Source organism: Enoplosus armatus, chromosome 18, assembly GCF_043641665.1.
Source record: "Enoplosus armatus isolate fEnoArm2 chromosome 18, fEnoArm2.hap1, whole genome shotgun sequence".
Lineage (NCBI taxonomy): Eukaryota > Metazoa > Chordata > Actinopteri > Centrarchiformes > Enoplosidae > Enoplosus > Enoplosus armatus.
In genome coordinates, this window is record NC_092197.1 from 6,709,615 (window position 1) to 6,733,249 (window position 23,635).

Here is a 23,635-nt window from a genome sequence, read left to right on the forward strand (position 1 = left end):
ATGGCAGACGCCTTTGGAGACGGTTTGTTCAGCGTGTTTGACGATGAACAACAAACGACCACGAGCAAAAAGATACCCGCTTCTTTGGCAGCAGACATAGGGTAAATTATTTGTTTTTTGCGCAGTAATGTTTGTTGTTTGAAAACATGGGTTTCGACTGTCCAGGGAACCTGAACGCAGCATCATGTCAGCTCGTGCCAGAGAGTGAAACAACTTCAACCGGCTAGTTAGCCATTTAACTCGTTAATGAAACATCATATAAAGTCCCTGGTTGTGCTGACAGACGTTAACTAAAATCTTTCGTTTTTGTTGTGTTATATATAACTTTTAATCCCATTTTTGTGAGACTGGGAAGCTTAAAGTCTAGCTTGCTAGTTAACCGTTGGTGCAACGTTCCTGTGTGAAGTAGCTGTATCAGGACAGGCTCAGCTAACCACAGTTCTTCGCCTGTGTGTCTTGTTTCTATTCCAGGAAAGTTGCAGGCAAAAATGGCACTGACAAGGATGCTGGTCCATCTCCCCGGGTCAAGAGGGAGGCAGACAGTGACGGCGGGGAGGAGGCGGTGTTTGGGAAGAAACCTCGACATGAGACAGTCTCTGCTAATGACCTAAAGTGAGACGAGTTACATCATAACACTGTGTGCCTGTACATGTTGCATTACAATACTCTGAAGTACATTTAGCTGATATAACTGATATACTTTTACTTCGGTCAAAGTCAATTTTGGAATGCAGATTTTTAGTGTTTTTAGTGTTAGTAGAGTGTTTTTACATAGTGATATTGCTATGTGTACTGAAGGGCCTGAGTACTTCCTCCTGCCCTGGACCTAATGCAGTCTAATACAGCAGCCCTGCAATAAATATTACCTTCATGAAGGTTATAACGTTTAGTTTATGTTGTTAGTAAGTGTTGATTTAACTTTGTCATTCAAACCAGTGACCTTGAGTATTTTCAGTGGAAATGCTGGCTTCATATGCTGCAGAATATGTTTTGAAGTTGCTGTGTTGGTAATATGTGTTTGGTTTACTTCAGTCTTGCAGAATTTATGCCCCAAGTGAAGGTGGAGCAAGTTGAGACTGTGGAAGGATGCTCACATGAGGTAAAGAAAGCACATCAAAGCAAATTTACAGATGGATGACAAATTAAAGGAAAAACCAGCAAGGCGTTTCAAAAAGGTGTTGATCAACACACAGAACAGCGTCAGTGTGCCTTCTCATAGATTGTATGCATTTCTTGAAATCTGCTGGAGGGATGAGCACCATTCTTCCACAAGATATTCCCTCACTTTGTGTTTTGATTATTATCACGTTTTTATCTTTAATTTGTCACCTGTCTGACTTCTCTGATGTTAAATATCAAAACTTTGACTGTTAAAGATTCTATCTTTCCCTAACAGGTCGCTCTGCCTGCAAGTGATGAATATAAACCACTGAAAGCGCGAGTGGGGAAAGCAGCAAAGGTATAATGCACCTTTAAATCAGCTCTTCTACTGGTGGAATTAATTTCATTTGTTCAGTGTAGAATGTTTTCCAATTACACTGACATAGATTTTTGGTTGGGCGGCTGAAAAAATTGCTAATCTCCCAAACAAATTGAAAACATTTTATTAACATGCATGTAAATGTTTTGTCTTGCAGGAGTACCCTTTTGTTCTCGACCCGTTCCAGCGTGAGGCCATCTTGTGTATTGACAACAACGAGTCTGTGCTTGTGTCTGCGCACACCTCTGCTGGCAAGACTGTCTGTGCTGAGTGAGTATCTTCAATAAACATGACTTCATGAAGCATTATTATCTTATTTTTTATTGCTATTATGACAGTTGTTTGTGTTCAAAATTAATTGCTTACTGTCTTGTTGAACTTTGTCTGCAGAGCTACAGTCCTGCATGCAGTTGAACCCAAACTACAGCTTGTTTTCATTAATCATAATTATCTTTTTGTTGAAGCATTAGTTAAACTATTTATCTGACTTACTTTCAGTTTCATTTCGTCAACTATGGTAGACTAGTGATCTAACCTGATTTACTCGTATACCCTCCTCTTGTAGATATGCCATTGCACTGGCCCTCAGAGAGAAGCAGAGGGTGATCTTCACCAGCCCCATCAAGGCCCTCTCCAACCAGAAGTACAGAGAGATGTACGAGGAGTTCCAGGATGTGGGACTGATGACTGGTGATGTCACCATCAACCCCACCGCCTCCTGCCTTGTCATGACAACAGAGGTAAGACGCGGTAATGTTTGAATTGAGTGGAGGTTGTCAAACATCACCTTTGTTGGAGGGCGGTGTTTGGAAATCATTCTGCAGGTTCAATGTGCAGCTGCAGAGGTTGGTCTGACATGATAAACTGCTTCTTTCCCAGATCCTGAGGAGCATGCTGTACCGAGGCTCTGAGATCATGAGGGAAGTGGCGTGGGTCGTCTTTGATGAGATCCATTACATGAGAGATTCAGGTGTGTACAGAACACAAACGGCACAACTGTAACCACTCCTACAAATAGATTAATTCTTATGAGGTGCATACGAGTGATTTAAGATTAATTCAAATTTATTTCGAGTTTTAGATTCAAGATTAGGTATGAACGAAATTCACGAGTCATGTACAGATAGTGTGTCACAGGGTAAAAATACTCATTTGACCTCAAGTCATAATGCCTTAATCTGAATTAATTTAAATATGACACACATTAACTAAAATAATAGAAGAATAGAAGGTCCATGGTGTGAAATTCTTCTTTTTACTCTTTAGTAACATTTTTGTGAATGAAACCTGTCTAAACTGAGCTGGACAGGAAGCCTTATATGGCAATTCTAGGCCCAGTTTGTGCAGTTAAGAAGTTGAAAGTGAATTTGACTTGGAGCAATCGTTCGGGCAAACCTCACAGGAAAATGTAAGACAGGTTTTGGATAAGAATACAAACATGTTCTTGCAACAAATCCCTCTGCTTTCTGTGTATTTCAGAGCGTGGTGTGGTGTGGGAGGAGACCATCATTCTTCTTCCTGACAATGTGCATTACGTCTTCCTGTCAGCCACCATCCCCAATGCCAGACAGTTTGCTGAGTGGATCTGCCACCTACATAAGCAGGTGGGACGTTGTTCTGGCATATATTGTAATTATAAGGGTCAAACTACTTTATCTGTCCTCCTGTATGTAACATGAGGAGGTGACAGTTATCTCTATCTCTCTATAAGAAAGGATCGGGATAACATTTCCCCCCTTTTTTTTGTCCTTTGTTACATAATTAATGTTTCTGTCTCACGTCTCCTGTAGCCATGCCATGTAGTCTACACAGACTACCGTCCCACTCCACTGCAACACTACATCTTCCCAGCAGGGGGCGATGGACTCCACCTGGTTGTTGATGAAAATGTAAGGACACCCACAAACTGCCCTTACTGGGTTCTGTCAGAGTTGTTTAACTAATTAGTCCAGCATGACAGTTTGTCTGTCTCTGTTTGGATGCGCCCATTGGGAACTGCCTTCCCATCATATACATAATACATAATATGTGTGCGTGTGTTTTGCTTTTCTTCAGGGAGACTTCAGAGAGGACAATTTCAACACAGCTATGCAGGTGCTGAGAGACGCAGGGGATTCTGGGACCAGCGGAGGGGGCAAGTGGGACCCGAGAGGACGTAAAGGAGGCACTAAAGGTTGTGTGTGTGTGTGTGTGTGTGTGTGTGTGTGTGTGTGTGTGTGTGTGTGTGTGTGTGTGTGTGTGTGTGTGTGTGTGTGTGTGTGTGTGTGTGTGTGTGTGTGTGTGTGTGTCAGATTTCAAGGTTAAAATGTGTAATAATGTAATGTTGTAAATTAAATAATTCATGTTCATGTGTACTATGACTTCCTCAGGTCCATCCAGTGTGTTCAAGATAGTGAAGATGATCATGGAGAGGAACTTCCAGCCTGTCATCATTTTCAGCTTCAGCAAGAAAGAGTGTGAGGCCTACGCTCTGCAGGTGGCCAAACTGGACTTTAACAGAGGTATGTGTATTTGTAATACTTCTGCAGGCACTTGCTCAGTTTGAGCTGCTACATACAATCTTGAACATCTACCTTGAACCAGTAGATCAGTGGCAGGTGATGTGTTCCACTTATCCATTTCCTTTTCTTTGCTCAGCCGATATTCAGAGTTGTGTTGAAGCGTAGCCCACTTACTGTACATTTCATAATCAAATTATATTTTCTAGAGCTGCAACGAAGACTTTTGAAGACATCATCTTGGGCTGTTTGAAATAATAATAATAATTTTTCACTATTCTGAAGTTGCCTAATATTGTCCATTCTGCCACATCTGTTATGCCATTGATTTAAAAATCCAGTTTATTTGGCAGTACATCCTTTTAGCTAAATTAAAGTATTTTATTGTGGGCTGTGTTTATGTCACTGCATTTGTTAGTTATCGGATATGTCACACTATCAGCACATTGAACAATGAGCATGTTTGTGGTTAGATTCAGAGCAGATTGTCTCTGCACTGAAAAGCCAAAACAAATACATTTTTGTGACAAATTGCTGAGAGAATTGGGGAGGGAGCTGAAATTAGACAAGCGAAACCGCTCACCAAAATGCTAAATTGTTGGCAAGCCGAGCTGAATAAATCCTCCCCACTGAGCGAGTGCCATGAATATGGCTTATTGTGCCGGCACAGCTGGTCCTGCTGTTTGGTCCAGTGGATAAGTGAAGTTGCTTCATGAGGACAAATCTCTGCAGGATGGGAGATAATCCAGCAGTAGATTGAAGTTGGCTCAAATCCCCCTGCTTCAGGCTTTTTCAGTGAAATAAAACATGCTTATGAAGTCTTACTTGGGAAACATTTTCCTCCCTCATCTTGGTTTGTTTTCGCAGCATTGTGACATTCTTATAAATGAGGAGGTTTGTTTTAATGCTGAGCTCTTCCAACACTGAAGGCCTTTCTTCTGTCAACGCGGCCAAATTTTTCATTAATATTGCAAAAAAACCCAGCACAAATGGAAAAACTCTGCCAAAGATAATTTCTCATTTCTAACAGTTTCATGCATTTTGAGTATTTTCTTGAACAGAACGACGAGGCAGATGGTATCCAGTAATAATAGTCAGTTAACTTCACTTTATTGAGGAAAAATGTTGAAATGAATTAATCTGATTCGTAAAGGAGTCAAATTATTCCATTGACATGTTTACTAGTTTAAAGAAATATGAAGCTTTCATGATAAAATGTGATTGATGGTTTTTTTTTATCGTGACAGTTGTTTTCTTTGTCTGTCATTTAGAAATTCATAGGGACAATTCTCTCAAGCAAACAGTTGAGAAGCCAGATTGTTTAACCCACTGTGTATGTAGGCAGGCAGGTTGTTGGTGTTATGGAGTCCCTCTGTTTGTGTGTGTAGGTGGGTTATAATGAGGGGGGTGGACCACGTGGTTCTCCTGGTTATTCTCATTCTCAACCAGCTACTTTTCACCCCCATTTCTCTCTTCTACCTTTTCTACTTTGTTCCTTCTTCCATCCATATCTTTTCTTCAGTCTGTTTTTTTTACCACCAAAGACAGCCCCACACCCTCCCTCCCTTCCTGCTGCGTGCTGTGACACACAGTTTCTGGGCACTGTTAGTGGGTTGGCAGAGCTGTGTTGGACTCGGGGGACCAACTGGTGCCGAAACACCAACCAGCTGACCGAGTTCAGACCTGCAGCACCAAACAGACAAGTTGTAGAAGTTTTGGTTGGTTCACGCAAAGACTGACAGGTGGACATAGACCCAGATTGTGTTGTTGTGATGCTGGCCCCTAGCAGTAGTAGTTTTATGGTTGTGTAGCAGCAGTGTAGTTGTTTTTCTGAGGTTGAGGAAGTCATGTGAATTTGGTTGGGATAATCCACAGAGGATGATTCCTAATGATTTGTTGACCCCCCCCAGACATTGTGTCCACCATTAGCTCAAAATCTCCCCATGACCAGCACAGTCAATTCAGTATTACATTTCCATAAACTTGGGGGACTTACAAGAGACGGATTAAAAAAAGATGGTGAAAATTGATGCAGCAGATGCAGAGATATCCTGTCTTTTATTCCCTGGCATGGGTCAAACTCCAAAAAACACATTTTTCAAATAAAGCAACTCAATAGTGTGTTTCATTAGACCTTAGTATCTTTCAAACTTGTTATCCTCAGTTTGCAATGCAGGCCTTCAGCCCAAACTTGGCGACTTCAAATGTGTCACTTGAGTCATTTTTTCAGACATGACAAAGCTCTCTCCACAGCCATAGAAGACACTATGCAACTGTTTTCATAGGCTGACTAATACTCCCCGTGACTAGTAAACTGATCTTCATGTGTAAAATTGATGGAGTGCCACATGAGTCCCTGACAAAGTACCATGAAAACTACTGACCAGATTGCCTCTATGTTTGTTGTGGATATTCACAGTCCGCAAAAGAAATATCTTTGTTTTTGGTGACCTTTTTACCTTTCTTTTACCGCCATCATCAGGACAATTTTTCCAGTTGTACGTAGACGTCAGGGCCGATTGCCGTGGAATTTAGAGAACAATCTCGCTCCTTGGAGTTGAACAGTTTCCTTTTCGGATACTCTCTGAGTTGTCCTTTTGTCTCACCCTCAGGACAAACTTCTGGCTCATCGCTGGAATGGCACTAAAGTGTGTTTTCATAGTGGGGTGTAATGAACGCTGCAGCCTCTAGGTGCTGCAAGTGGAGTTTTATTAGACTCTAGGCTCCTTAAATGTCAATTATAACCCTTCTCTGTGTGTGATACACAGTGGATGTCCTGGCTGTTTTACTGGAGCCATGGGCTGACTTTGCTTTTTACATTGGCCTTTGTGTGTGTTTGTCAGTGGTATTACTTTGTTATTAAACCATGAAAATAAGTCCCATTGACACTGAAGTCATTTGACATTAAAAATAAATCCTCGGCCATCAGGCTTTGTGGAAGTCCAAGTTTCTGACTAACACAGGCATATAAGAAGGAAGGTTTCCCAGAATGGTTTCATGAATAAAGAAAGACCTATGACTAAGTTTCCACATGGACAGATATAGCCAACCAGTCACAGCAAACAATCTAATGTAATTAGCACGGTAATAAGACACTGGTGGTGGTGCATTGATATGCATTCATATATAACTGATAACAATAATAAAACGTTTGTTGAACATGTGGCAGCAGCCAACCGTTTTCCAGACATTGTTTGTTTTTGTGATAACACTTCAGCTTTAAAGAAAAGCATTCATCAATTTGTGAATTTTTTGAAAAGCTCAATTAGAAGTTCTACAAAATAACATACATTAAAGAAACTGTTGTTGAAACATATGGCTGCAAAATCAGATAAAATCTAGAGCTTCAAGTTGAAGCAAATGCAGCAGCATCATTTGCTCAATCCCTGGGTGGTTAAACTTTTCCTGCAAGCAATTCTCCCCGTTGTTCCACATCAACCCCACATGCCAAGAGAAATTATATTTAAAACAACATTTTAAAATTGACCCAAAAGTGTGTGTATAAGTTTGTGTGTGTGCATGTTCCACGAGTAGTTGAGACACACAGCTTCAGGATGTAGGAAATGGCTTTGTGCTAAAATGTTTTCTGAACAGCTTTGTGATGACGTTGTTAAGAAATGCACCATTTGTTTGTTCCAGATGATGAGAAACGTCTGGTGGAGGAAGTGTTCAACAACGCAGTGGACTGTCTTTCAGACGAAGACAAGAAACTCCCTCAGGTGAGGACGGGTCTTTCTCGCTGTGTTTCCTCACAACTCGCGTGATGTTTTTATAACCATCCACATTGCTCTTGCTCCAGTTTTTGAACCCAGCACTGCCACCTTTTAAAAGCTCAGCCTCAGCCAATGGCCTCAGCATTTCCTTCAGAATGATTTTCTGCTCAGAGAAGACAGTGAAACTGCCTTAATGTAAATAACTGCACACACAATGTCAACAAAGGTTCAAACACTGTGCTCCTGTTATTGTACCCTGCTGTGTCAAGTCACATTATGAAAACCAGCCGTGCTGAGGTAATAGTTGTAAACCGCTACGGCACAAGCAACGGGAAAGCCAACCGCACATCACACTTTTCCACTATGAGGGTTAGATGCTTTTCCACTCTCTCTCTCTCTCTCTCTCTCTCTCTCTCTCTCTCTCTGTGCTGCTGATGGCTATAATAGCATGAACGAACTGGTGAATGTGCACTGTCACTATACCCTAAACAAATGCTACAAATGCCTATCATTGCTCTTGGTGTTTGTCAGGTGGAGCATGTGCTGCCACTTTTGAAGAGGGGGATAGGAATCCATCATGGAGGCCTGCTGCCCATCCTGAAAGAGACCATAGAGATCCTTTTCTCTGAAGGCCTGCTCAAGGTACGACTGTTTCTGCATCAAGATGCTCATGAAAACACACTTAAACAAATAAGATTCATCCCTCTGAGCAGAGTTACTGCAATTAACTTGATTTGTTTGAGGAAGGTTCTCTGAATTAGGTTTAATATGCTTGAATTTAAACATTGTACATGCAGTATAGTTGAGAACTGATGCACAAAACTGGGATTGGTACAATCCAGGCAGCTTCAGCCTGTATGTACAAGAATAATTAAAGGTACCCTGTGAAGTTTATGACCACTAGTAGCGCTGTGGAGCAGTTTTTGTGACCTCCGTCCTGCTGTCAATTTCAGGCTTTTACATTGATCAACAGTCAGAGGCAGTAACACGCTAAGAAACATAGCAGTGTGCCAACAAAATGCAGTGAAGAAGACTGCTAGCAAGCAAACATGGATGCAAATAATGCAGCATTCAAAATGCTTTAAAATTGGAATCTTCAGGCACTCGCACACAGAGGAGCAGGAGCATGTTGAGTTTTGATTAAAAGCATTTATTAGTTACAAGGCTTTTAAGTCCTCAGAGGTTTGTAACTATACTTGAGTGCCTGAAGTTTTATCTTTTACGCAAGCTTGAAGATTTCCTTTTTCTTTAAGAGCACCAGTTGTTTATTAAGTGGATCCTGAGATTTACAGACTGAGCACACCACTATTTTTTTTGGACTTAAACAATGGTTTTATGAAGAGCAAAATGCATTCAACAAGTTTATTAGGCCTCAAGGATGCACATGATGCCTTCTGGTAACACTGAATTCAAACATTCATTTGTTTGTTTACAAGATAACTCTACAGGGGCACCTTTTTTTAAAGCTGGATCAAAAATGACACTGTTAGAATATTGTTATGAGATCGTCTTTATGTTTGCTTTTTATTCTCATCCCAGGCCCTGTTTGCTACAGAGACATTCGCCATGGGCATCAACATGCCGGCTCGCACTGTGCTCTTCACCAGCGCACGCAAGTTTGATGGCAAGAATCACCGCTTTGTAAGAGCACGCGCGCGCGCACACACACACACACACACACACACACACACACACACACACACACACACACACACACAGAGTTATTGTCACGTAACAAGTCAGCAGTTTTCCAAGAGGTAAATCCTGTCAGGAAATGTATTGGATTTTTTTGCCCCTCATCCTACATTACATGCAAAATCCTAATGGGTACATTATGTTGTTCAACTGCAATTTCCATAGATGTAGCTGTGGGCACACATAAGCAGGAAGATGAGCCCAAAAAGTGTAGTTTATGTAAACTAGACGTCAATCTTTGGAAAAGATCTGCCTTTACAGGGGAGCTACTACTTAGCCCATAAACATCCAATAAGAGCGCTAAGCGAGGCTGATCTCCCTGTTACTGTACCTTCAGTAAGTAGCCAGTAAAATAGTAAAGCTCCCCATAACCTGTGCTATCTCTTTAAAATAACAGCTCTGGGGTTGTCGCACAGTGTGTTGCTGCGAGGCCTTTATAAGGTCTTCAAGTCCTGCAGCTTGCATCGCCACATAAACAGCCACGTATTGTTTATAAGATCTGGGGGCTGTGTGTGGAGCCGCCATCACTTAGAAGCACCCTTCATCTTCACTTCATACACATGGATTTCCAGCTCACACACACACACACACACGCACACACACACACACACACACAGGCTTGAAGAGAATGTGAGAGAGAAGGAAACTGCCCTCCAAGAGGTTCATCAGGAACATCTGGTGCATCTGATGATGCCAAAGCTCCACGCAGGCACTCACTCACACATTTAAACACACACAACTCTCATTCCTGAGACGCACTGTGTTTTAAATCAAGAGCCGATCCCATGGCATCCAACTCAAAAATAATCTTATCTGCCTTTTTTTAGCATTTTTATTGCTCAAAGAGCAGTAGATATGTGGGGTTTTAATCAGAGCCACGTGCAACACAGAGAGAAGTCCTCAGAGGCTTGTGGAGAAGTGGTTCAGTCTCTTCCTCACGAGACGGTTTCATCATCTAGATCTCTATGTTACTAATGCAGATACTTGGTTTGGCACTAATTGCAGAAGTAGCTCATCTATTTTGGTTATTTGGTTATATTGTCACTCAAATATGCATTAGTACATTATCATACTGCGTCTCTGCTTGCCTTTTATATGTTTATGCCTCTTTTCTCAGTAGTATAATATAGAGCTATTACTCTTTTCAGTCTTTGTCAGATCAACAAATACACATTATATTACAGGTACAGAGAAGCATCCACTAATAAATATCTTTTTCTTAATGTCTTGTGTGTTTTCACGTGATCCAGATTACATCAGGTGAGTACATCCAGATGTCTGGGCGAGCTGGGAGGAGAGGAATGGACGACAGGGGAATTGTTATTTTCATGGTGGACGAGAAGATGAGTCCAGCTGTGGGCAAACAGCTGCTTAAGGTACTGTGAATAAAGCTGCTAGGTGCCCTTTTTTTAACGTGCAAGTTTGAGTTATTTTTCTGAATGCATCTGCTAGTCATCGATCACATCTTAGCAGACCACTTCAGTGCTGTCTACACGTTCTTCTGCTACAGTAATAGTCCCACTATCCCATCAATGAAACATATTCCCTGCTGTCTTTCTGAGAATTAGTTTGAACGATTGAGTGGAAATTGTCAGAAGTGACTCTTAAGTTGCTCTCTCTCTGGATCATCAGGCCATTTGGTGCTCCGTCAGAACTTGACAACACAGTCACAGGGAAACCAGAGGCTCTTGGTCTTTTGTCTTTGATTTGACACATTTATAGCTACACTGCTATTAATATGTGTAGCTGTGTAGCTTTTGAACGAGGTTGTGTTAATGTAAAACTGTTTTGTTGGCTCTGTCACAGTGCTTAACTCCCAGGGTATCTTGGAGAAAACTGTCTAACACATCTCTGTGGTTCTGGAGTTTCAGAGGTTGTGATTGCAAAATCCTCCTCAATGTTTAATTTGGGGAACTTTAGCCTGCATTTATTTAGACCGCACATCTTCTTGGCACTTTTATTAAAATGATGTAAAATAACATTATGAAAACACATAATTAATCACAGCTGTGTATTACTATAATAAAAGTACTTATTTTTATCTTCATATACCCATCTCTCTGGTTTTTATTGTGCTGCGCAGGGCTCTGCAGACCCTTTGAACAGTGCCTTCCACCTGACCTACAACATGGTGCTCAACCTGCTGCGTGTGGAGGAGATCAACCCGGAGTACATGCTGGAGAAGTCTTTCTACCAGTTCCAACACTACAGGGCTTTGCCTGGTGTTGTGGAGAGTAAGAGTTTTTCCATATTTACTACCGCACACTCCAGGCTGGAGGAGCAAGAAACCTCTGGAGAAACTCTACTCTAGATTCTACTAATACAGGCACATCTGCATGCTTGATTAGCATGTGTTTCAGATCTCTCTGGTTTGTGCAGTGGCAAAAAGGCTTCCTGGAGGCTGTATTTTACACCATTTAGAAACGGCGAACAATTCTGTTTTATGAGACATGCTAAAAGACTAAAACAAGCACAGTTTTAACTCTTATGACTGCGAGTTGACTCTGATTCCATAACTAAGATATGTTTCATTATTAGGTGTCTGGTATGAATTATGTTTTATGTTTTTCACTGCAAAGATGTTGAAATAAAATCACATTGCCTGTTCTGTTGTTTTCTAGTTTGAACTTTAATCATGTTGCTGTTTTTTTTCTGTGCAGAAATAAAGAAGTATGAGGAGCAGTACCACGCCATTGAGATTCCCAACGAAGAGGGCGTGGTCACTTACTTTAAAATCAGACAGCAGCTCGCCAAACTGGGTAAAGAGATACAAGAGTTCACCCACAAACCCAAATACTGCTTGCCGTTCTTGCAGCCTGGGCGACTTGTCAAGGTAGAGCTTCACACACAAACAGTTTGACGACAATAATTCTGGATTTTCACGTCATTTAATGGCTCTTTGTTCTGATACCGCAGGTAAAAAATGACGACGCTGACTTTGGCTGGGGGGTTGTTGTGAACTTTTGCAAGAAGTCTAATGTGAAGGTAAGTCAGTGTCATATCATAGTGTCACTTGTATGTGAATCAGTTTACACGTGGCTGTGACTAATGTGCGTTTCCCCATTTAGACCAGTACAGACTCAGAGCCGCTGTATGTGGTGGAGGTTTTGGTCCACTGTAGTAAGGACAGCTTAAAAGATGCTGCAACTGAGGCTGCTAAACCTGCTGCTCCTGGGGAGACAGGAGAGATGCAGGTGGGTGCAGCAAACACACAAAAACACACTTAACTGCAAATTACACACACAAATATGACTACATGTCTCTGTAGTCAGGGTGAGTGTAACTCTAATGTTGTTTGTTTTTGTCCAGGTGGTCCCAGTGATGCTTCATCTACTGACTTCCATCAGCTCAGTTCGCCTTTACATCCCCAAAGACCTGAGGCCCTTTGACAACAGACAGCTCATGCTCAAGTCTATACAGGTACAAAATGCAGCCCTCTTGAAACTAAGATATTGAGAACTCAACAGAAATCATTTTCTAAATATTTGCTCTTTCTTTTCTTTCCCTCCAAACATTTTGTGTGCAGGAGGTGCAGAAACGTTTCCCAGATGGCGTTCCTCTGCTCGACCCCATAGATGACATGGGCATCAAAGACCCGGCACTGAAGAAAGTTATTCAGAAAGTGGAGGCCTTCGAGCACCGCATGTACTCCCACCCCCTGCACAGTGACCCCAACCTGGAATCTGTCTATTCTCTCTGTGAGAAGAAAGCTCTGGTGAGAAACTATATATATATAGGTCTTTCAGTTGGTGGGAGAGTTAAATGTCAGCCATAGAAAACCACACTAACGGTCAAAGCTTACAGGAAGCCAACCATTTAATGACGGATCACAGTTGTTACTATTGAAATATGACTTACTTTTATCTTTCCTTTTTATCCACATCAGCTACCTTTTGTTAGATTACAATCAGTGACCTTCCTTCGTCTTTTCCTGCTAGACTGGTTGGCTTTGGCCATATATACTCATACAGACAAACACAGGAAGAAAGCAAGGACTTTATTCTACAGAGCCTCCCCCTCAGTTATAGGTCCTCCAAAACCTCCTCATCAGACCGCATCGAGCAAGGGGCTTTTTTTTTTTTTACCAGGTATCCATGTAGTGGTTTTAACACTTAACAACACACTTCCTGTCTTTCAGCACATTAGAACATTACTGTCAGTACAAAGCCCCATAATAATATATTACCAACACTCACAAAAATAGCAAATATGATGCTGGACTTGGTAACATGTACATGTCAAATTAAAATCCAGATCCAGATACGATTTTACAAGATATTATAGTGTCCTGTTTGTAATTCAGCACAACAACATGCACATGCTACATCTGTGTGTTCTGCTTTACAGAAAGATGAAGTCAGACTGTTCAGGCCAATTCAGTACAGCTTTACTCAGTTCATGTTGGGGGGGTTTAAAAGGCACATTGTGACAGATGCAAATCACCCGGATTGGCTTTTACCAGTGGGGGAAAAAAAGCAAACCAGACCATGTTTGACAATTTGCATAAACATTTATATCCCTCTGTGGTCTTGTGTGTGTTCTGAAATGATAAGGGATACAGTGCAGTGTAAACTTCATTACTTTATGTTTGATTGGCAGATAAATCCTCAGTTTCATTTCTGCAGCTGACCTCCGCTTTGGCCTTCACAGTACTGATACCACACCTACCTTATTTGTTTAGTAAAGCAGGCAGCCTCAACTCATCATCTCTCTCTCTCTCTCACACACACACACACACACACACACACACACACACACACACACACACTCCACATCATGGCTGTTAAAGTTGAACCCCATTTCATACCATATAGACGAAAGCTAAAACCGTATTCATTACTAATGTTTTTGTGGTGATACTTTTCCAGCATTTTCTTCTGGGAGCACAAACATCAGAAAGTCTAAACTTCCCAGCTTTCGTGTGCACGTGTGATAGATTTCTTCACTATCTCACATGCAGCCACCAGTTCAGAGAAATTCCCCAAAATATAAATATAATTTTTGGAGTAATAAATCACGCTGGTGAAATCTCTTCGTGCACGTGTTTGCTTCTTTGGCTCTGAGGTATGTTGTAACGATGAGGGGTGAAGGTTAAAGTGGATAATGGACATCACTGAGGACAGATGAACATCTGTTGGCGGATAACTCAAATATTCCACTTCATCACTTTGAAAGTTAATGTAGCATTTGAAATTATCTGCACAAAACAGCTGGCAGATATCACAGTGCATTTATTAATAATTACAATTATAAAGAATTTTCTAGAAACCTCTAGCTTCTCCAAGTTTACATTTGGTAAAGGTCGTATGGTATAACAACGTGTGTGTGTGTGTGTTTTAGATTGCAGCAGACGTTCGAACGGCCAAGCGAGAGCTGAAGAAAGCTCGGACCGTCCTGCAGATGGACAAGCTGAAGTGCAGGAAGAGAGTTCTGCGACGCCTTGGCTTCGCCAGTCCGTCCGATGTCATCGAGATGAAAGGGCGGGTAGCCTGTGAAATTAGCAGGTAGGACGGAGCCTCACCCAGCACTCAATTTGTTTAAATATAGATATAATATAGCTGCTTAACTGATGAAGTGTGGTTTCTGAAAAGTTGAGTCATTACTGCGGTGGCACGAGGACGCTGACAGCGAAAGGTGTTTGTCTCAAACTTGTTTATGACGCAGGCTTTGGGAAATAACATTAACATATTGCCTCTGTCTGACTGCCAGTCTGAATGTGAAACTGCCACGTGGATCAGCTAATTAATGAAACATGAGGATTTAATAATAATGGAGATTGAGGGAAGTCAAATTGATTCAATGGATCAGAGATTTGTGGCTTATACTTTCCGTCCTTTTTTCCCCCAAGTCTCAGTTTGTTGTTGGAGCAGCTGATAACAGAACAGAACAGCAAAACTGGACTAAATATCGTTGAAATGTTTAATTTTTATAGACTATTGACTTTATTTTAACGGCATTTGACTATTTTTTCAGTTCAACAGGATCTGCTGGACAGATTTGTTGGCAAAAGCACTTCAAAAGTGAAATCTTTTGTATACATTACAGTGTGGTGGCACCGCAGTAATGGTGGCTTGTCTTCTTCCTGCTTATTTGGTGAAACGTTGCTTGTATTATGAGTCCTGAGGGGACATCTGCTCTCACCTGTTCTTACTCACTCCCACACCACATTTCTGCACAGTTACACTGCTTTAATAGAACAAGTAAGAGATGTATCGGATCCTGTTTGATAAAGTACTAAAACATATAATGTAATATGTAGATGTAATAATTGTCTCTGTATGTGAATCTCTCCAGTGGTGATGAACTCCTGCTGACGGAGATGATTTTCAACGGCCTCTTCAACGATCTGACGGTTGAACAAGCCACCGCCCTGCTGTCCTGCTTCGTCTTCCAGGAGAATGTACGAACAAACGCACACAAACACATCTTAATTCCTCTAATTCTCCACACAAACAGATATTTAATCCTTTCCCGAAACGCTGATTCCCATTCCCACACATTCGAGCTCCACGATCGCATTCTTGGCCTCGTCCCCCGCGCTGCAACCAAAACAGAAACCTGAGGTTGATGTGTGTTTGTCTTGCCTAATGAAGCCTGTTCTCTCAATGAGGCAATCCAGCGTCAGATGGTTTAACAAACCTTTTCTTTGGCTCTACTTCAGCTCAGAACAACAGAACAAATGTCTGCCTCAACTCAATCACGGCTCCCGCTGTCTCTCTTTTGTGTCTTACTTGTGTCAGAAAGGAAGCGACGACAAGCGGCTGTCATGTTTGCTTACCAGTAGAGCACCACTGTGTGTGTGTACAGCTGTTGCCTGTCATTAAAGAGCACCTGTTGATAGTTTAGCTTGGGATGACGACAACCCTTCCGACTTGACTTTTGTCTTCTAAACTATTGATGCATTCTGACCCAGGTTCTATCACTTGTTTGAAAAATATGTTAACATACCTCAAATTAAGTTATAGAAAAAAGTGTCATTATGAACTTCGGTATGATTTTGACACTAGTATGAGAAATTTCAAACAATATCCAGCGCTAATTACAGATGTATTCATTTGTGACGTTAATAGCCACTACCGTGTGACGGTTACCTGTGGAAGGAGATCACTGCTACCTGTCCATTCAATATAAAGCTACAGCCAGCAGCCCATTTGCTTAGCTCAGCATTAAGACAGCTAGCCCAGCCAAGAAACAGTCCTGCACATAATCCCTTTGGACAGAGCTAGACAAGCTGTTTTCCCCTGTTTCTATTCTTTTTGCTAAGCTAAGCTAACTGGCTGCTGGCTATGGCTTCATATTGTACAGATATGAGAGTGATGTCAATCTTTCCATCTAACTCTTGGCAAGAAAGCGAACAAGAACCACTCCTTTAAGAGATGAGTATAACATTTTGAGAGGAACCCAGAGGCTTGTTCCTGGTGAAATCCTTATTCAAATAAATGTTGCTAATCCTGGGAAACAGAAGCTAATAACAACCAGACAGGTGTTGATGTCGTTTCCTTTCAAACATGCCTATAGTGGGTTTAAATAGAAATGTATTGTGCCTGGAGTTTGGAACACAAGTTTGCTATCAGAACATTAATGGTGTCATTTTGCCTCCAGGCCAGCGAGATGCCAAAACTGACCGAACAGCTAGCAGCTCCCTTGAGACAAATGCAGGTGAGACGACATAAAGCGATCCCCGATTTGTTTCCAATCGCTGAAAGTTTGAAGTTGGTGGAAATGTGAATGCTGTTCTTTTTGTCGTGTTCAGGAGTGTGCGAAGCGCATAGCCAAGGTTTCTGCAGACGCCAAGCTGGAAGTGGACGAGGAGACTTATCTAAACCAGTTCAAGCCCCACCTGATGGATGTGGTGTACGCCTGGGCTAACGGCGCCACGTTTGCTCAAATCTGCAAGATGACCGACGTCTTTGAAGGTGCGTAATTCATATTTATATCCAACAGACACGACAGGAAGTTAAAATACAAGTGCCTTACTTAAGTACAGTTTTCAGGTACTTTACTTCACTACATTCATTTGACACTTCTCAGATTAAGATTTTGCTGAAAATAAGTCTGTACTAAAGGATCTGAATGCTGCGGTACAACATGGCCAACATGACAAATCCATGCAGTCACTTCGAGGCTGTGAGAGGCTCACTAATTGATTTGTTATGTGTGGTTTGATTTGAACCCAGTTCCAAGTCCATCAATTCTCCCGACAGTTTGTGTCTCTGACTCCCAAAGATGACCTCAGCTGTAAAACATCAGAAGTCATCGTAAGAAGGAAGTAATGCAGAGTTGAGAAACTTGAGGGAGTATTAGATGTGCTGTGTGTGTTGGTGAAGGAGAGAGACAGAGAATTGAGACATTTGTTTATTTTGACATTTCTTTTCTTTTCTTGTGTTTTCATTTAAATGTTGATACTTGTTAACTAACACTTTATTTCACAGGTCTGTAACTTCCTAATAATTTTCTGGGACATTTTCAATAAGAGGGTAATTTTGTCACTAATTATCAGGAAAATTGGAATTTCCTTGAAAGAAATGCTCTATTTCCACCAATTGATTCACCTTTGATTCACTTATTAATGGAAACATAACTCCATATATGTTAAATTGTATGCTTACCAAATAAAGGACTCTATAGGCTACAATCACAGTGAATTAGAATGAATTAATTGGAAGTGTACCACTGTCACACCTGTGAGGAGTATTTGTCAAGTTTAATAAGTGAGCTGTGAAGTTTGATACGAGGCCAAAAACTTGGATTTTCCTCCAAGAAGTCCTTATTCTGCCATCAAACGTTCAGTATGAATTCATGTTGGATTATGGCAGTAACGTTTTTAAAACAATAGATTCACACACACGAAACAATGTTATGTGTTTGTGTCTTGTGCAGGGAGCATCATCCGCTGCATGCGCCGCCTGGAAGAGGTACTGAGACAAATGTGTTCTGCAGCCAAGGCTATAGGCAACACTGAGCTGGAGAACAAGTTTGCAGAAGGTAAGAAACATCAGTCTTATTAGAGCTGAAACCGTAAATCAGTCATTCGACAGGAAATAAATTGGCGATTATTTCAAGGCATTTTTAAAGCAAAAATGCCAAAATCTCACTGCTTCCAGCTTCACACATTTTCTTCTGTGATATTTAAATATATCTTTTTGCTTTGGACTGTCTTGAACCCGACGTTGAACGTAAATCTCTGCTCCACAACCTTTTTAACTAAGTTTTAGACATGATTCATCCATATGATCATACATACAGCCGTCATCCTAAAGGCTGTAAACTTGAATTGTATTGTATCTTGTATTTTGGTAAATTCTTCTTTAGTTATTAGATGAAACACTTCTGAAACAAATGTCCCATTGCTCGGAAAGCCCATTTGTCCGACAGCCTGTTATCCCGAAAACAAACGCCCATTGCTCCGAAGGCCCATTTGTCTGAAAATACACACTCTCCCTGCAGTTGTTAGTTCAGTGACTGATTAGTGTTCTGGTGTGCATTTATTGGGTAGTAAGATACATAGTAAGATAACCGGGCCGGCAGTCACTGAGCCAACAACTGCAGGGAGAGTGTGTATTTTCGGGCCTTCGGAGCAATGGGACATTTTTCCGACTATTGGGGTCTATTGGAATAAAGGGATGTCGAAACAATGGCATGGCACCGAGGCAAATCTATCATGCGGGAAGCAGAAAAATGTTCCTGAATGACATCCTATTTTTTATCTACCCAAGTTATCAGCTCTACTATTTACTTCCTCCTCTGAGTTTTAAAAGGCGAGAACATCTCCTGCAGGCCACATTTCACTCTGTCAAACTGACCTTGAAATAATCCATTTGGGGATAGAAGTAATCAGTACAGCATAGACTGTTTATTCTCTGGAACATAAACCATAATCTGATCTGATAATTAAATATCACACCACCACTGGAGCAGGATGACTTGTCATGTAAGAATCTTAACATCATGTTCCATTGTGGCAACTTTCCATTTGTTTGTTTTGAAAACAGGGCGTTTCTGATCTTTTGGTTTCAATCAAGGCGGACAAGCTCAGCCGCTTCATCCAGATCCACGTTTCTGATGCAAACTTCTGATTTATGAAAGTTATAAATTTAGATGTTAAGTGATGAATTTATTCTTAATTTCTGTCTCTGCAGGCATAACGAAGATCAAGAGAGACATTGTATTTGCTGCCAGTCTCTACCTATAATGACCTTAAAGCTTTCCAACATGATGGAAGTGGCTACTGGAGGATAAATGCTGTTTTTCACTTTTTCATACTGTTATGATTAACCCCCGATGGATCTCTTGGCCCTCCATTCTTTTCTCTTTTTTTTTTGTCTCACACGGGGGTCAAATATTGTGACGTTTATTTCCACAATGTTAGTTAAATTGACTTTCAATTGGAAAAATAATGCATTCGTCTTTTAGATCACAGAACTTACCCGTCACGTCCTGTCGAGTAGCGTTATCCACGGTGAGAATTGCATTTTATAAACGAATGAGCGGAATTTGTCTGAGGTTGTAAAACATTTCTCATTTGTCTAAATGCATCTATGTGGCCAGAATACATTGAACATTCATGCTTTTATTATTTTTGCTTACATGGGCAAAGTGGTGCATAATATGACAAATAATTTTGATATATTTGGCTGAGAGAGTAAACACAAGTCATGCTTTAACTTACGGCTCATGACATAATGTATCAAACACTTAAGTTTCATTTGTGTTCATGTTAATAAGTAAAATGGCTTTATTTTTCCTTTTTTTTTTTTTCTTATTTTAGACATTTGTACATATTTGTAACATTGTTTTTCAATACAAGTCTGTATGTTGATTTGTTTTTACATACAGATGATACAAAAGTACATTGTTGTCTGTTCACTTGATGTTTATATTAGTTCTTAGATACACAGGGAAGCTGTGATAGCAGCAGTAGCAGTCCAGCAAAGGCAACACGGGACTTAAACTGACCGTCTACTCTTCAACTCTCTAACCAAAACACACGATGCAAGTCAAGCTTCCTCCTCGACTATATCTTTGGGTTCGACGGTTGGAGAATCAGACGGCGGTGGCATTGGCCTGGACTCAGCCGCTCCAGATGTGAAGCAGTGTTGCCCTCTGATCTAGGATCAGCTTTAGCCTCCAGCACTTTCTAGCCTCGAGAACATTCCTCCAATGATTAGCCCTTTTAATTAACACTGAATTTAAGGCAGCAGCGTTATGAGAGTCAATAGTGTTTCTGGGTGCTGGAGTTTAACTGACCCTAAATCAGATCCTTGAGCAGACTGACTCCAGGTCAGGAAAAGCACAAAGCAAGGTTACATTCACAGGTTTCCCACCCTCCTCCCTCTCCCAGCAGTGGTCAGACCCTTTAGTGGGTGTCTGCCTTTAAGTCCTCCCCACCGGCTCAGTAGATACATGCTAAATGGTTCCTGTCCTTACAGAATCTCTAGCCCCTAACCTACGTCTACAAGGCTTGGACAGGTATTCTCAACACTTTCCTTCCAGATGGAGAATTGATGGACAAGACAGCAAATTACCTAAAATTATAAAGTCTTAAAATCCGAACAGGCCTGCGGCGTAGTTTCCAAAAGTTTCTTCTGGGCGATGCACAGTCGTCCACTTTCTTCCTTGAAGTAAGAATCAAGTACAATGTAAATCCATGCAGGGTGTCGGATGAGAATTAGCGTGAGATGAGAGGCTAGAGAGCTGGGATCCCGGGGTGTGCGTTTGGACAGAGCAGAGGTGTCGTCCTCCACATCTCGATTAGCTTAGTTGGGACTCTCAAAGTGGTTTCCATTTGTTGGGGTCTCCTGCAGGGTTGTGTGCGGGATGTCCTCCTCTTTGTGGGAATCTACGCGTGGCTTGAAAAAGTCAGACACGAAGAAGACCTGCAAGATACAGGGAGAGAATTTAAAAAAAAGGCGTAGATGGGAATGAGGATTAAATATTTGCATCTGTGCTCTGCTTAAAAAAACATCAGTCTAGGGAGATGAATCAGTAACAACTTCAGATTAATAGTTTGACATTTTGAGAAATACATAACATTCTGAGAGTTGGATGTAAAGATCGATACCACTCTCATGTCTGTCCGTTAAATATGAAGCTACATCCAGGAGTTAGTTAGCATAATGAACAAATGAAAAAAAATCTGCCCACCAGCACCTCTAATGCTCACTAATGAACTCATCCACATGTACTCCCTGTAAAACCACAAGTAATTGTTTTTATATTTAGTTTTTTGTGCGTGTTAAACAAGATACAACATATTAATTATTGAGCATTGGAGCTGGCAGACCAGATTTTAAGACCCTGAAAACTATTTTTTTCAGCTTATTCTTATTATGAGGGATGAGATCCTACATAGACACAATTGTGTGGTAACGTTAGTTATTTCACGAGAGATTGGTGTATTTGAATGTTTGTCTTTAATGCTAATGCTAGAGTACAGCCTTACTGAGCAGTTAGCATGCCTGTAGACTCTTTTACATTGACAGTGCCAGACTAGCTGTTTCCCCCTGCTTCCAGTCTTCATGCTATGCTAGGCTAAACATCTCCTGGTTGTAGTTTTCATATTTATCATCTCATCGAACACAAGAAAGCAAAAGTGATATCCCTGGTTCAAATCTTTCTATCGCTATCTAATAAAGGTAGAAAAACTATAAAAACTATAAGATTAAGACACACTACTTACCACCAGGATAGCCATGAGGGCACCCTGCAGGAGTCCAGTCAGCACATCGCTCCAGTGATGTTTATAGTCAGACACCCTTGACAATCCTGTGAACACTGTGGCAGCAATCAGGAAAAACTGGATTGTGGGTCTCAGCAGCCTCGCCCACTCAGCCTGGAGTCGAGCCTGCAGGTAGAGCTGAGACACACACACAGGGCGGGCTTTTTAAATATACCGTAGAGCAGCCATGTTTACAGGGTTACATTGTGGTGGGTGACTCTCCTCTCTAAGAGTGGCAGGAAAATGAGCTGCAGTGATTTGCAGATGAATCTATTACCACCCGAGAGACAAAGGGGACTGCACATTGTTCTGACAGCCCATTATTCCAAAACCCCAGCAGTCCGAAAAATGTCCCATTGCTCGGAAAGCCCATTTGTCCGACAGCCCGTTATCCCGAAAAGAAACGCCCACTGCTCCGAAGGCCCATTTGTCTGAAAATACACATTCTCCCTGCAGTTGTTAGTTCAGTGACTGATTAGTGTTCTGGTGTGCATTTATTGGGTCTCATAGTGAGATAACCGGGCCGGTGTGTATTTTCGGGCAATGGGACATTATACCGACTATTGGGGTCTATTGGAATAAACGGATGTCGAAACAATGGCATGGCACCGAGGCAAATCTATCATGCGGGAAGCAGAAAAATGTTCCTGAATTAAATAGACATCCTCTTTTTATGTACCCAAGTTATCAGCTCTACTATTTACTTCCTCCTCAGAGAGAATTTTAACATCATGTTCCATTTTGGCAACTTTCCATTTGTTTGTATTAAAAACAGGGCGTTTCTGATCTTTTGGTTTCAATCAAGGCGGACAAGCTCAGCCGCTTCATCCAGATCCACTTTTCTGACGCAAACGCTGTCATGTAATTGGCTGCATGAGGAAAAAAAAAAAAAAAGCACTCCAGGGTGTGTAGGTAAATGTTTAAATGTCAGCTGCTGTTTCTCATTGAACATTCACTCCATTTAGAGGGAGAGAGAGCTTTATGTTGGTGCCAGGACTTTGTCCCTGTGTCTATTTATATCTGCTGGTGTTGAATGAATCAGCAGCCCATAAAGTTTATCAGGGCTGGGCTGGATAAAATCTGCTCTGAACAAACACAACAGAGGGTACTCAAAGACGCTGCATTTCTCTGACCACAACAGCGCTGCTGATGATAACTGTCACAAGGTCATTAATACAAAGAAATCTTTAAGCACTGCAGTTCAAAGGAATAGTTCGACATTTTAGGAGATTTTCTGAGAGTTTGATGATAAGATCAGACTCGACACATTATATCTTGTTTGTTTAATACGTTCAAAAACCAAAGTGTAAAAAGGACAATTCGCCTGTTTCCAGTCTTCATGCTAAGCTAACTGACAGCTGGCTGTAGCATATTTACCGGACAGACATGTAAAAATGACAAGTTTACGGGGAGTTATGAGGAGGTCACTGCGCTCGGCCAAGAAATAGTCCAGGACATAACTCCCTGTAAGACCCCAAACTGACATTATTACATTTTGGTTTTTATACAGATTCATTTTGGACAGTCAGGC

At 41.3% G+C, this 23,635-nt stretch overlaps 2 protein-coding genes across 4 annotated transcripts in view; one reads left to right on the plus strand and one right to left on the minus strand.

Annotated features, from left to right (window-relative positions):
* mtrex (Mtr4 exosome RNA helicase) lies at positions 1 to 20,155 on the plus strand. Its single transcript, XM_070924927.1, has 27 exons — positions 1 to 101; positions 472 to 612; positions 1,033 to 1,099; positions 1,397 to 1,459; positions 1,638 to 1,750; positions 2,046 to 2,220; positions 2,360 to 2,450; positions 2,960 to 3,084; positions 3,271 to 3,369; positions 3,536 to 3,653; positions 3,850 to 3,981; positions 7,618 to 7,697; positions 8,223 to 8,333; positions 9,231 to 9,332; positions 10,637 to 10,762; positions 11,470 to 11,620; positions 12,047 to 12,219; positions 12,303 to 12,379; positions 12,460 to 12,580; positions 12,696 to 12,806; positions 12,913 to 13,101; positions 14,727 to 14,890; positions 15,681 to 15,786; positions 16,989 to 17,045; positions 17,140 to 17,302; positions 18,267 to 18,371; positions 19,526 to 20,155. Exons 1-27 carry the CDS (start codon positions 1 to 3, stop codon positions 19,576 to 19,578), a joined length of 3,114 nt encoding a protein of 1,037 aa, XP_070781028.1. The 3' UTR covers positions 19,579 to 20,155.
* The window catches only part of plpp1a (phospholipid phosphatase 1a), a 13,845-nt gene continuing 10,146 nt past the window's right edge, over positions 19,937 to 23,635 (minus strand). For all 3 annotated transcript variants that reach the window (XM_070924930.1, XM_070924931.1, XM_070924929.1), the window contains exons 5-6: positions 22,066 to 22,242; positions 19,937 to 21,262 (exon numbers count right to left, since the gene is read on the minus strand). In XM_070924930.1, the coding sequence (XP_070781031.1) occupies positions 21,143 to 21,262; positions 22,066 to 22,242 (297 nt within the window). In that variant the 3' untranslated portion in view covers positions 19,937 to 21,142. The remainder of the gene's footprint in view (positions 21,263 to 22,065; positions 22,243 to 23,635) is intronic.

Excerpts from the sequence above, each read along its gene's own strand:
- mtrex (XM_070924927.1), top strand. The coding sequence starts at position 1 with ATGGCAGACGCCTTTGGAGACGGTTTGTTCAGCGTGTTTGACGATGAA. Across the intron at positions 2,451-2,959 it reads CCATTACATGAGAGATTCAG|AGCGTGGTGTGGTGTGGGAG; the intron begins GTGTGTACAGAA and ends TGTGTATTTCAG. Across the intron at positions 17,046-17,139 it reads CTCCCTTGAGACAAATGCAG|GAGTGTGCGAAGCGCATAGC; the intron begins GTGAGACGACAT and ends TGTCGTGTTCAG.